This window comes from Natrix helvetica (genome assembly GCF_964273705.1).
Source record: "Natrix helvetica genome assembly, chromosome: 2".
Taxonomy (NCBI): domain Eukaryota; kingdom Metazoa; phylum Chordata; class Lepidosauria; order Squamata; family Natricidae; genus Natrix; species Natrix helvetica.
This window is the reverse complement of record NC_138552.1, coordinates 210829900-210842764: the sequence shown is the minus strand read 5'-3', so window position 1 is coordinate 210842764 and position 12865 is coordinate 210829900. Positions and strand designations below refer to the sequence as shown.

General features: G+C 36.4%; 1 protein-coding gene across 3 annotated transcripts in view; it reads right to left on the bottom strand.

Moving 5' to 3' along the window:
• Positions 1-868: 868 nt before the first annotated feature.
• The window catches only part of TMEM181 (transmembrane protein 181), a 36581-nt gene continuing 24584 nt past the window's right edge, over positions 869-12865 (bottom strand). For all 3 annotated transcript variants that reach the window (XM_081941256.1, XM_081941257.1, XM_081941258.1), the window contains exons 10-17: positions 11003-11094; positions 10658-10715; positions 9594-9696; positions 9292-9343; positions 8272-8354; positions 5671-5760; positions 4716-4782; positions 869-3616 (exon numbers count right to left, since the gene is read on the bottom strand). In XM_081941256.1, the coding sequence (XP_081797382.1) occupies positions 3538-3616; positions 4716-4782; positions 5671-5760; positions 8272-8354; positions 9292-9343; positions 9594-9696; positions 10658-10715; positions 11003-11094 (624 nt within the window). In that variant the 3' untranslated portion in view covers positions 869-3537. The remainder of the gene's footprint in view (positions 3617-4715; positions 4783-5670; positions 5761-8271; positions 8355-9291; positions 9344-9593; positions 9697-10657; positions 10716-11002; positions 11095-12865) is intronic.

Genomic DNA, 12865 nt, shown 5'->3' with positions numbered 1-12865 from the left:
ATTGGGACCAGACATTCTGTCACTAACGAGGTGGTCATTAAGTGAGTTCTGCCCAATTTTGCCACCTTCGTTTTTGCTGCAGTAGTTAAGGGAATCACTGGATGTTAAGTGAACCATGCAGTTGTTGAGTGAATCCAGTTTCCCTCATTGGATTTGCTTGTTGCAAACTGGCTGGGAAGATTGAAAATTGTGATCACTGCAACAGTTGCAAGTGCATGGACTAGTAGTAACTTCGTAGCATCGTTATAATTTTGAATAGTCATTAAATGAATGTTATTAAGTCCAAAACTGCCTGCAACACAATTCTAATCATTGTGGGATGAGTGGGAGAGATTTAAGAAAATGATTGATTTTCCTGCTGACAATGCCTTCTTAAAGTAATAAATCCTGGATAACTTTTAGTTGTATACTAAAAAAATCAAAAGGTCAGACAAACATTTTGCAAATCGGAAAAAGGATCAAAACGTTTTGGAAATAGCATTATGTTTACTAGTAGACATTTTCAGTTGGTTGAACTGGTGCAGGCAACTTCAGTGATATTCAGTTTACAGCTAATATTACCAGGTCAAAAACCAAAGCTACCTGAAATTCTCAAGGTCAAATGAACTTTAGGGGCATTGAATTGAATACACAATTCTACAGAAACAAATGAATTCAGGATAAAATAACTTTGGAACCATATTAAGTAAAACTTGGACTCTTTAGTGTTGAATCTAATGCCGTTTGTCAGCAAGACATCGCTGGAAGAGTCTATTTCAGTGTTTCTCAAACTTGGCGACTTTAAGTCCTGTGGACTTCAACTCCCAGAATTCCCCAGCCAGCTAGGACTTAAAGTCGCCAAGTTTGAGAAACACTGGTCTATTTGGAGCTTTCTCTGTCACCAACTTCAAATGTGCTCAGAGAAATTAGGGAAACCTCCAGTGTTTTTCTTTTATCCTTTTGCACAAATTGAATGCAAACCTTAGAAAAGCAATTCGAAATAACGTAAAACAACATATATACTTTAAAAAATCAGCAACTTTTCATGAGTCAGCAATACAAAAAATTAGAGGAAGGTATTTAGTCTTATCATTTTATACACCATAAGCTTGGCACACTTAAAATATCACCATAAAGAAAAACACATATTTTCACATATACCAAATACATGATTTACAGTAAGTAGTACACAGTACAGAACTGAGCTGATCACATAATTATACACATGGAATATCTGACCTGCAACCCGCACTTCATCCTTTTTAATGTTTGAGTAACTTAGAAAAACGAGTTTATTATTGTATTAATAGCTTTGGATTATTTCTGTTTTTATTACATACTTGGGTATGTCTGGGATCCAGTCCCTGCTTGCCTATTAAGCATCTCTTTACTATAATTTCTTGCATGCATTGACGAACCATCAGATTTGCATGTGATGAAGTGGAGAATACTAACTCCCCTCAGCACAAAGGGAAGTGCTGTCTAATTGAGGCCTTGGAATTAAATAATTAGGCTGCTCCTGAAGCTTGAACTTAGAACAAGGCCTAAAGCAAGAAATGACTATCAAAATTCAAGGGTGAACACTGGGGATGCATTTAATTTTACCTGTAATTTAAACAGGGCTTTAATTCTTATATATCATTCAAGTTTTATTTCACAGGTTATCAGAGCTTCATGTCTTTAAAAAGGTTACTGGAGTGATTGAGAAGGAGGAAGATGTACTATAAAAGCACGGAAAATAGAGATCCATAATGAAATTAATTCACAGAATCCATCTAGATTTAAGAGTCAAAGGTATTTTTAGTGCACTGTTAACTGGTATCTTCATTCCAGTTATCATACTGAAGTTCAGTAATTTATTTTTCTAGCAAGAATGGGAAATTTGCAGAAGAGGTTATTTATATTTGAAGATAAGATTTTTAAAAAGTCTGAGAAATACAGTTCAAGATAGCTGCAATTAAAATCAAGAAATCACATCATGATACCCAGACACCTGCTGTTTTCTGCAGAGCTCTTCATTCCTATTCTATATGTACAATAGGAACAATTAATTCCACATTATAGTGCACACATAAAGCAGCCGTGAAGCAAAGGCCAGTCTAGGAGAATGTCACATGACCATATTTTACTCATATAATTCTTCCAGAGTTATTTTATCTGAATGCTGCTGTGCAAATCTGAAAGTTCTAACTCTGCCAGTGGAGTGTTCATCCAATAAAAATGAATCAACCACCAGTTTGGATCCCACCAGATTATAAAATGAGCAAGTGCTCATTTCAGTAGCCATCATACTTAACGTGTGTTTCTAAACTACAGTACTTAATAATGTTCAATTTATTAAAATATTCAGAAAGTTTTTCTGATGGAAGTGTATGTGATATACAGTATGTTCCCTTAAAAAAACAGCATCAGCAGAAGGCTTTGCTTTTAATTCAAAATTGCCATGCATTTAAATGTTTGCATTATTTTAAGATAAATCAGCTTTCAAATATCAGCCTTCTCAATTTGTCCTGTCTTCTAAACCAACCCAACTACGCTGGTATCTCAGAAAGAATGAGCTGCTGTGGTAATCAAGTGCCCACAGTACAAAACAACAGGAAGAAATTTCAGTTTTATGAATTCAAGACACCAGTTATGTGTTGAATTATTGGGAGTTCCGGAGTATGTCATTACTGCATGCCTGTGGTAATATTCTGCTCTTTTCTTCGGAAAACCAGACCAATTTCCACCTAACTTCGGAATCTAGAGAAGTTGGGAGATTTGTGTATTGTCCTGCTGCTACAATATGCAACTTCAAGATAAATTACTTTGGCATTTTTTAAAATGCAGAGTATTGCTGCCATTTAAATAGTAATGAAGCGCAGTCATAAATAGTAATGAAGCATAGTAATCAAACCAGTAAACCGCAGCCGAATCAAGGAACAATCAAGAAGAAAACAATACTCCCACCAACACTGACAGGGCAAGCCACCTTATATAAACAGGACAAACCCCACTCCCTTTTAGCACTGAACATGTTATCTAATTGGGTAATGAAATGTCTGCAAGGAAACAACCAAGCTCAGAGAGCACCAAAGATTCCATAGTTCAACCCCGAGCTGTAAATATTCTCTTATATTAGTAGTGAAGCAGAGGTGAGTTTCTGCCGGTTCGCCCCGGATCTGCGTGCGCAGAAGCGTCACACGTGTGCAGAAGCATGAGCAAACCGGTAGTGATATAAATTGAAACCCACCACTGTACTGAAGCAATTAGGAAATCCACTATTCAGTTGTTAATCCATAATAAGACTCCCCCAAAATGTATTTTAACAATCTTAATTCCATAGCATTCTGTCCGTGAATGCATCCAGTTGCTACTGAGTTTTGCGAGAGGGGGTGGGTAAACCACAAGTTTCTTTAAATGTTACTAAACATTCATTTCTCACTCCCGTCCATTTCAGTTTTGTAAACAGAAAATGACTGGAATAAAGGACATACTTCCACCAAAAGCAAGATTCACTTGACTATAGGAAAGATAACATTACTCTTGTTCCATATTCTTGGCTGCTCCTGTGCAAATTTAATCACTGTCCGATTCCTCTTTGAACTTGGCTCTGATAGCCTGACCGTTCTGAAGTGGCATTTCTTCATAGTCACTCCTGTCCAAACATATTTAAGAAATGATACTTTACACATAAGCAGTAGAAATATTATAATTCCGTACAATTTAAATTCTGGAATAAACTAGCTTTATTATTTTCAGTCTGAGCTCTTTCCAGGTAAGTAAGCAAACTATATTCCTTTATTCGCTTTCAGTCTGTTTGGAAACACAAACACCCTTATTTTTTGGGATGCTTTTAAATTTAATTGTTTTAGAAGCAGGGTATAATCAGTGTGATTTAATTTTAATTGTATTTGTTTAAAGCAACATTTCAAATTTTGCAGCAGTCAAAATTCATTAAAAAACAGAGATTCCAGGAGAGGAATAAAAATCCTGAAAAGAATGAGCCCCAGACAACTCAAACAGGACTGATACACTCCACAGCTAGTTATACTGCACTTGCCTGAAAAATGGATAGCTTGTAAAACTAATTTTACAGACATCAAACTCAGAACAACAACAAAAAAAAAATCAGGCGCCAATCATGAACCAAAAAGAATCAAGGTTAAGATTGGGAAAAGATTGACTAGGATCAGTCACAACATTCCCAAAGGTCTACATTTTGGGAAATGCTAATAACTTTCAAGCCAATCTAACAGACTATGCACACTATTTTTTATTTTACAATGTTTACAAGCTATATTTACAGATCCAAACAAGAAAATCACTATTCTCCCTTACACAGATCTAATAATTCAACTGACTTAATAGCTGCCTGGTGAACTTCTTAGATTTGCCATCTTTTTATAAAAGTTTTATTCTTTGGGGGGGGGAGAAAACTCACAACAGTAGTTTCACAATTTATGTCTCAATGACTGCCTATGTCAGGGGTGTCCAAACTTGGGAACTTTAAGACTTGTGGACTTCAACTCCCAGAGTTGAAGTCCACAAGTCTTAAAGTTCCCAAGTTTGGACACCCCTGGCCTATGTCACTTATTCATTCCAGAAGTACTTCCTTATCATTTATTTTTATTATAAAAACAACTTCTGGGACAAGCTTTTTTTTTAATGTAGAAAATGGAGAGGGCTGGCAAAAAAAAAAAATGAAAATACAGAAACAAAGTGGGATTGGTGACCTTATTTCAAATCTGACTTACCCATAGATAACATCGTCATCTGAATCGTTCAGCATGGAAAAGGCAGGGTTATCTTTCAACTGAGATTCTGAAAGGTGTTTTGAAGAATACGGTCAATAAATGCATCTCTCTTCCCCCAAAGCCCAGTCATGTTATTAAAAGCCTTTTAATTCAGGTCATTTCTTGTCACTCCTCGGTGCCACTTTAATAAACATTAAATCCTCCTCTCTTTGCTTCGGTGTTTTATTTATTGTTATAGGTCAGAATTGGGCAACCATTGACTGTCAAGGGCACCTCTCCTTTGTTGATTGCTGTAGAGAGGAGAGGGCCACACTTCACATGTGGTTGGGACTGAGATTTTAGGGGAAGTTTAAGATTTTGCTCTGTTACCCAAGAATAAAGGAATACCCAAGAATTTTACAGGCTCATTTTTCCCTTGCATTCTGTCAGAGTATATTCATAGACTGGAATAGGCAACAAGATCAGTCAATGAGCATCATTTGGAAACTAACAGTATTTGCTGGAGACAGCTAGGAGCCGTGCCTTAGTTTAACTTCTGTGCAAAAGCTGCAAACTGGTCTGCTGTTCTTGTGTTTGTGTGTACTCTCTACCACATTGGAAGAACCACTTTTGGTATTGTATATTTGCTCATGTGTTATATTATATATAAAGACAAGTTAATGAATCAGTTACCTGTGTGTACTTTCTGGATTTGATTGCTACAACAAACTCTGACACCTTTCTCCTCTCAAAATGCCTGGAAACTATGCCCAGCTCAGATTACCTAACAAATTTAGTTCTGAATGTTAAAATAAAATAAAAAACAATATAACATCTGAATGCCCACAAAGAATATTAATTTACTATGCATTTGGTACTAAACTTCATAGTTTATTCATAGATCATGATGTCAAACTGTATTTCAAACAAAACTAAAACAAAATTTTGCCAAAAGAAACAACAGAAATTAACTTACCATACAGGGCATTTTTTGATGGTGAATACACAAAGGCTAATGTGTATAGGTAGAAATTTAATAATCCATAGAAGGATAAGAATTCTGCTGGTGATAACTGTCAAGGATATAATTACATATGAAACAATTCAACACGTCAATTCAACACGTCATCAAGATCTAATGAGAACCATTCAAAAAGCTGAATGAGACCCACTTTTTATTCCTCACCCAACAGTGATTTATACATTAAAACACCGAGTAAAAAGCTAGCCACATTTGCACACATCTGTTTCCTAAGATCCTTTACAGGTCTGTGGATCAGTACCAGTCCACAGCATGCCAGAAACTGTCTGCACAAACAAGTGAAGCCCCATCTATAGGATGCAGGCAAGACATGAAATCACGCCCTCTCCAGTCTGCAGGAAAACCTCTCTCCACGGAACCTATCCCGTGAAGGTTAGGGGATGCTGCTTTACAGAAGTTTGCCAATATCCTATCAGCATTTAAACCTACGTTTGTTTGGGATGCTCGGAGGGCCTTCCCTGTAGTTGAAACTACCCTTTGGAAGTCCGGACCTTGGAAATTCTCCTAGCCTTCAATATGAAGTTCTTCATCACCGGGATAAAAAAGAGACAAGCAGACAAACAATCCTTAATTAATACAATATACAATATAGCAGAGTTGGAAGGGACCTTGGAGGTCTTCTAGTCCAACTCCCTGCCTAAGCAGGAAACCCTATACACTTTCAGACAAATGGCTATCCAACATCTTCTTAAAGACTTCCAGTGTTGGGGCGTTCACAACGTCCAGAGGCAAGCTGTTCCACTGATTAATTGTTCTAACTGTCAGAAAATTTCTCCTCAGTTCTAAGTTGCTTCTCTCCTTGATTAGTTTCCACCCATTGCTTCTTGTTCTGCCCTCAGGTGCTTTGGAGAAGTTTGATTCCCTCTTCTTTGTGGCAACTCCTGAGATATTGGAACACTGCTATCATGTCTCCCCTAGTCCTTCTTTTCATTAAACTAAACATGCCCAGTTCCTGCAACTGTTCTTCATAAGTCTCTAGCCGCCTAATCATCTTTGTTGCTCTTCTCTGTACTCTTTCTAGAGTCTCCACATCTTTTCCACATTGTGGAGACCAAAACTGAATGCAGTATTCCAAGTGTGGCCTTACCAAGGCATTATAAAGTGGTATTAACACTTCACATGATCTTGATTCTATCCCTCTGTTTATGCAGCCTAGAACTGTGTTGGCTTTTTTGGCAGCTGCTGCACACTGCTGGCTCATATTTAAATGGTTGTCCACTAGGACTCCAAGATCCCTCTCACAGTTACTACTATTGAGCAAGGTACCACCTATACGGTACCTGTGCATTTCATTTTTCTTGCCAAAATGTAGAACCTTACTCTTTTCACCATTGAATTTAATTTTATTAGATAGTGCCCAATGTTCAAGTTTGTCAAGATCCTTCTGTATCTTTAGCCTATCTTCTGGAGTGTTGGCTATTCCTGCCAGCTTGGTATCATCTGGAAATTTGATGAGTTCCCCGTTTATTCCCTCATCCAAATCATTGATGAAGATGTTGAAGAGTACTGGCCCTAAAACAGAGCCTTGGGGTACTCCACTGCATACTTCCCTCCATGAAGTTGCAGTTCCATTGAGGACTACACGTTAAGTGCGGTTGGTCAGCCAGTTACGAATTCATCTGGTGGTGATGCTGTCTAACCCACATTCTTCTACTTTATCTAGTAGTAGGTTATGGTCTACCTTGTCAAATGCTTTACAAGTTGTCAGATTTAATCTTTGTGCATATCAGCTTTTTTCTATTACATACTGTATGCTCATTTTTATATTTTAATTTTCTATTGAATTTTAAACATTTTTAAAAATTAAGCTTTGAGTCAATGAGAACCGCAGTGGCGCAGTAGTTAGAGTGCAGTACTGCAGGCTACTTCTGCTGATCACCAGCTGTCAGCAGTTTGGCAGATCAAATCTCACTGGCTCAAGGTTGACTCAGCCTTCCATCCTTCTGAGGTGGGTAAAATGAGGACTCAGATTGTTGGGGGCAATATGCTGACTCTGTAAACCATTTAGAGGGGCTGTAAAGCACTATGAAGCGGTATATAAGTCTAAGTGCTATTGATGATGAAATATTAGTGTATTCAACATATAAATCAAATAAGAACTAAATGGTCAGGAAGACTTAATAATAATATTATTTGAGTGACCCAAATGTCACATGGTACAAGAGTCTAAATTTATATACATGAAATGTCTATGGAGATTATCCAGGTCATGATTGACTGATAATCTGATAATGAAGCCATTCCCCACCATTCAGCCAGAACTGAAGAAGCTTCTTAGATGAGAAGTTAAATGTTTTCAAAGGAAAAAAAAACCAAGAGTCCAGTTGTGTTTTGAACATCATCTTTGGGATACATAAACTGAGAATATTAACTGTAGGCTTTGGGGTAATGAGGGTTTTTTGTCACTGTTGATTTTTAGAGACTACATAATGGACCATAAAGCTTATCTTACTTATTCATATATTAGTCTTTTCAATTATGATTGCCCTACCATTTGATCAAAACTTTGAGCAGAATGTCACAGTGAAAGGATATAATTATGATAATGGTTTGAAAGCTCAGCCACAAAATTGTCCTGAAGAACCTGTGCTCCAAAACGCAAATAAAATATAGCGATGCTGCAAGAAGAAAAGAAAAGAAATCAAAGTTCATTCTACATTTTAAAATCCTTTTTAATTCCAAGAGCAATTAAATAAGAAATAGTTCTGCGGGCGTGGCTTGGTGGGTGTGGCATGGTTTGGTGGGCATGGCAGTGGCAGGATACTGTAAAATCTCCATTCCCACCCCACTCTAGGGGAAGGTTACTGCAAAATCCCCATTTCCTCCTGATCAGCTGGGACTCGGGAGGCAGAGAGTAGATGGAGGCAGGGCCAGTCAGAGATGGTATTTACCGGTTCTCTGAACTATTCAAAATTTCTGCTACCAGTTCTCCAGAACTGGTCAGAACCTGCTGAATACCACCTCTGGTACCACCACTTAAAAAGAAAATATTACCATAGCACTCTATTTAATACAATGGTACTTTGGTACTCATTGTTAATTGATTCCAGAAGACACAATGAGTACCAAATTTTTCCCATAAGGAATAATATAGTGAGTCACAAGGCAGCCAATAGCTTGTGTGTTGAGTACCAAGCAAACAATAAATACTAGGACAAAATGTTTGCTTCAAAATGCATTGAATAGCAAATTCAATGAGTTTCAAAGCAGTTGAGTACCAAGGTACCACTTTATCTGCTTACAAGGGAGGTTGATCCAATGATCCAGTGCATTTAATATTTTGCACAACATATTTCATATTTCAAATAAAATATTAGGAATATGCAAAAAGTAAATGTAAATGTCAGAAATTGTGTTTTTCTTCCAGACTAAGGTGACCCAGCCATTCCAGAGCAGGAGGGGGAGGGGGTAAAGACGGGTTGGGTCATTTCACAGGTATATATCTTCCAAAATAGAAAGTAATTTGTGTTTCAAACATAGTCCATCCCTCAAAAGGAACATTTTACACACTTTTAGATATAACTGAATACTATCTTCAAGTGAATAATATCTCACCTAATGATAAGCACTACCAGTGTCAGCGCAGTCAAGAATTTCAACCTGAGATCTGAGAGAAGAAGAGCAAAGAGTTATTTGAAAAATGATACAAGTATCTTTCTAGAACAGGGGTCCCCAAACTTGGCAACTTTAAGACTTGTGGACTTCAACTTCAAGAATTCTCCAGCCAACTATGCAGCTATTCTGGATGGAAAATTCTGGGAGTTGAAGTCCACAAATCTTAAAGTTGCCAAGTTTGAAGACCTCTGTTCTAGAAGAACAACACATCATCAGAAATCACAGGTGAGAATCGAGCTTACCAACGTAGGGCATATTCCGAAGCTCCGAGCACGCCCGGATTATTAGAAATAAAAGGTACAAAATATATATTGTTGCCACCATAAGGAAGAAGATTTTCATCCCCTGTTACAAAAACACATTTAAAAACTATGTGAACATTATTTTGATAGCATTTCACTTCCCACATCCATGCATTATACCAGGAGTTGACAACTGTATCAAGTATTGAACCCTATCCTTATCGTTACACCATTGAAAATTCAGGAAATCGCCAAGATTGCAAGATTACAATAATCTCACCCCAAGGACTTCAGTTAAGTTTCAACCATTTCAAATTTTATTTTCAGTTATTGGGAATGACACTACATCGAGAACCTCCAAATTGTACCCAGAGACCATAATCTTTACAAGTTTTAGAAGAAGAAAATATAATACTGTTTGGTTTTCTTAAACCCAATACCAAGGCCATGTTAGCTACACTCATAGTAGTCCAACCTATTTGGAAGCTAACAAATTAGGATCTTTGGGTAGGAAGCAGAGCATGTTGGCTTCTTTTCAAAAAAATAGCAGCTTCTTTTGTAAAATTGAGCAGTTCTTTGGAGGATGTGCACAATTCTTGAAAATTCATAGATCTTTTCATGGGTGTTACTTATAGATTTTTTAAAAAACCTAACTGGCAATAAATAAAGAGAAAAAGAGAAGAGGAAAGCAAAAAATACATTTGAAATATCAGAAACTTACTGGGATAAATAAAAAGGAAAAATCTTAAGAATAAATCTTAAATTTAGAATCCAAATAAATGAAATGCTTAGATGGCTCAATTTTGCTATCTTCAAAGTAGATTGCACTGCTAAAGAAGTAAACCAATGTTTAAAAAAATCTTTTTTCCAGTAGTACCTTTGAAAACAAACAAAGTTTAAGCTCTAGTACTATTCTCCCTAATATGCACAAACAATTTTAGATGTGGATTGAGCAATTTTTTTTACAAGGTTAAATAGACAATTAAAAACAGCTCTATTTTCAAAACTTGATGGTTCATTCATAATTTCCTATGCAAATCCAAAACTGCTTTATGCTAACATACCTGGAAGTTATTTGTGTCAATCTCATATTGGTATGTTGGATCATGTAGTTCATTGACCCTAAAAAAACAAAACATGCTACGATCATGAATCTAAACATTTATCTGTACCAATCTAAATAAAGGATTGAGTTTGATATAGTTGGCTTTTTATTTTGCCAGAACTTTTTTCTAAGATCTCTTTCTGGCTTTTTTAAAATTAACATTTTAGCTCCCTTTTTCAATTTATTAATATATTAGTATCCATTTCAATATTATTACTGTTTCTATTCTGAATTTTGTAAATTGCTTTTAATTAGAAATGCGGTAATTAGTGTCTAACAAAAAAAAAAGAAGTAAATTACTTACGTCTGCCATATGCCTAGTGTAACAGAAGCCAGCCATAGGAGAACAACAATGAGGAATTTGGGAAAATAAAAGGTCATGCATTTCCTTTCTCCCTAAAAAATGGAAAAGAGAAAGAAAGGGTGACAACCATGTTAGATTTGCTTTACAAATATCAAGGAGAGAAGCAATTTAGAACTGAGGAGGAATTTCCTGACAGTGAGAACAATTAATCAGTGGAACAGCTTGCCTCCAGAAGTTGTGAATGCCCCAACACTGGAAGTCTTTAAGAAGATGTTGGATAGCTATTTGTCTGAAACGGTATAGGGTTTCCTGCCTAGGCAGGGGGTTGGACTAGAAGACCTCCAAGGTCCCTTCCAACTCTACTATTGTATTGTATTGTATTGTATCAGTTAAAACTCTGTAAAAATATTTTTATTTAAAAGAGAGCAAGAGTCCTATTGCTTCTATGTTGATGTTAAATGCAAGGAGGATATATATCTCCCCAAAAATATTTCTCTATTAATAGCAGAAGAAGACGTCAGACTGAAGTTTAATTTATCATTAAGGAACAGCTGTCAAATCTGTATCAGTTTGCTTGCAGAAATATAACTGCCAATGTTTCCAAAATCTTACGGGTCACTTATGGCTGCAGATGTTCTTTTGAAGAGGAGAAAATTCTGTGAACTGTTGCATACTTTTTGGAGAGAAGTGAAGCAACGAACCATTCGAATGCTTATTTTGTTTTAAGTGTTTTTTTATATTCAAGATTGTAAAACATATTACCGGTATTTTCTTCAAAGACACCTCCAAAGTGGTGATCAGTGTAACAATTCAGTCCCTTGACTATGGCACTCATATTCTTATAGAAACTTTATTCAACCAAAATGTTATTATTTATGACACACGTTCTGAAGAAGAAGCCACCAAATAGTCAACTGCGTAATTAACTTGACCAGAAGGGCAGAACCAAAACAACAGATTTACTCAGCCAAGATTTTCAAGCCCTTCCTTCACTAAAAGAAGGTATATCATTGGTTACCCTATGAATAATGGAAATTCTTTGGGCTACTGGCCACATAGAGCTAAATCCAAAATTATATAAGTAAATTTCCTCTTGAACAAAAGCAGCTTTCATCTTCCTCCTCTTTTTCTTCCATTGCCTATCCCATAATTTTTCATTACACTTATTCTGAAGGCTGTCGCAGTATTCCAGAGGCAATGGAGCTAAGGATAGAATTCTGTTCAGCAATAATGTTCATTCCATTGGCAAAATACCAGCATTCAACACCTGTTAAGTACCACATGTTGCTAAGTGAAGCAAGCAAGTTTTACTGAAAAGATTTAATGACAAAACTGGGATTTGGGATTAGGAGGACCCTTGTTCAGCCATGAAGCTAAGGAAATATTTCTAGACCAACGTCTTTTAGCCTAGTTATTTTGTAGAGTTTGTAGAAGAGATAAAAATGATACTTTCTATGTGTTTTACAAAACAGGCATTATCAAAGAGCATGAACCACACTGAAATATTATTTACTCCTATCGTAACAACTGTGCTAGATGAAAAACGCAAGTTTTCCAGCAATTTTCACTTCTGTTGTTCAATAATATGTACAATCCCCTTTTAAAGGCAAGTAAGTTGATTGCTTATTACTACAATCTACAGCAGCAAATTTGACTGCTCAATTTCACACCACGTAATTCAGTAATTCCTTTATCTCTTTCCACCATTTTACAGGAAGAAGAAAGATCCTATCCACTTTATCCATTCCACTTCCCTAATCCCATCCTTCTTTTCTGTATTAATTGTAAAAAGCTCCAATTACTTTCATTTTTCTAGTCATTGCATCATTTTGAATGCAGTGTCCAGACCTTTACTCACAGTCC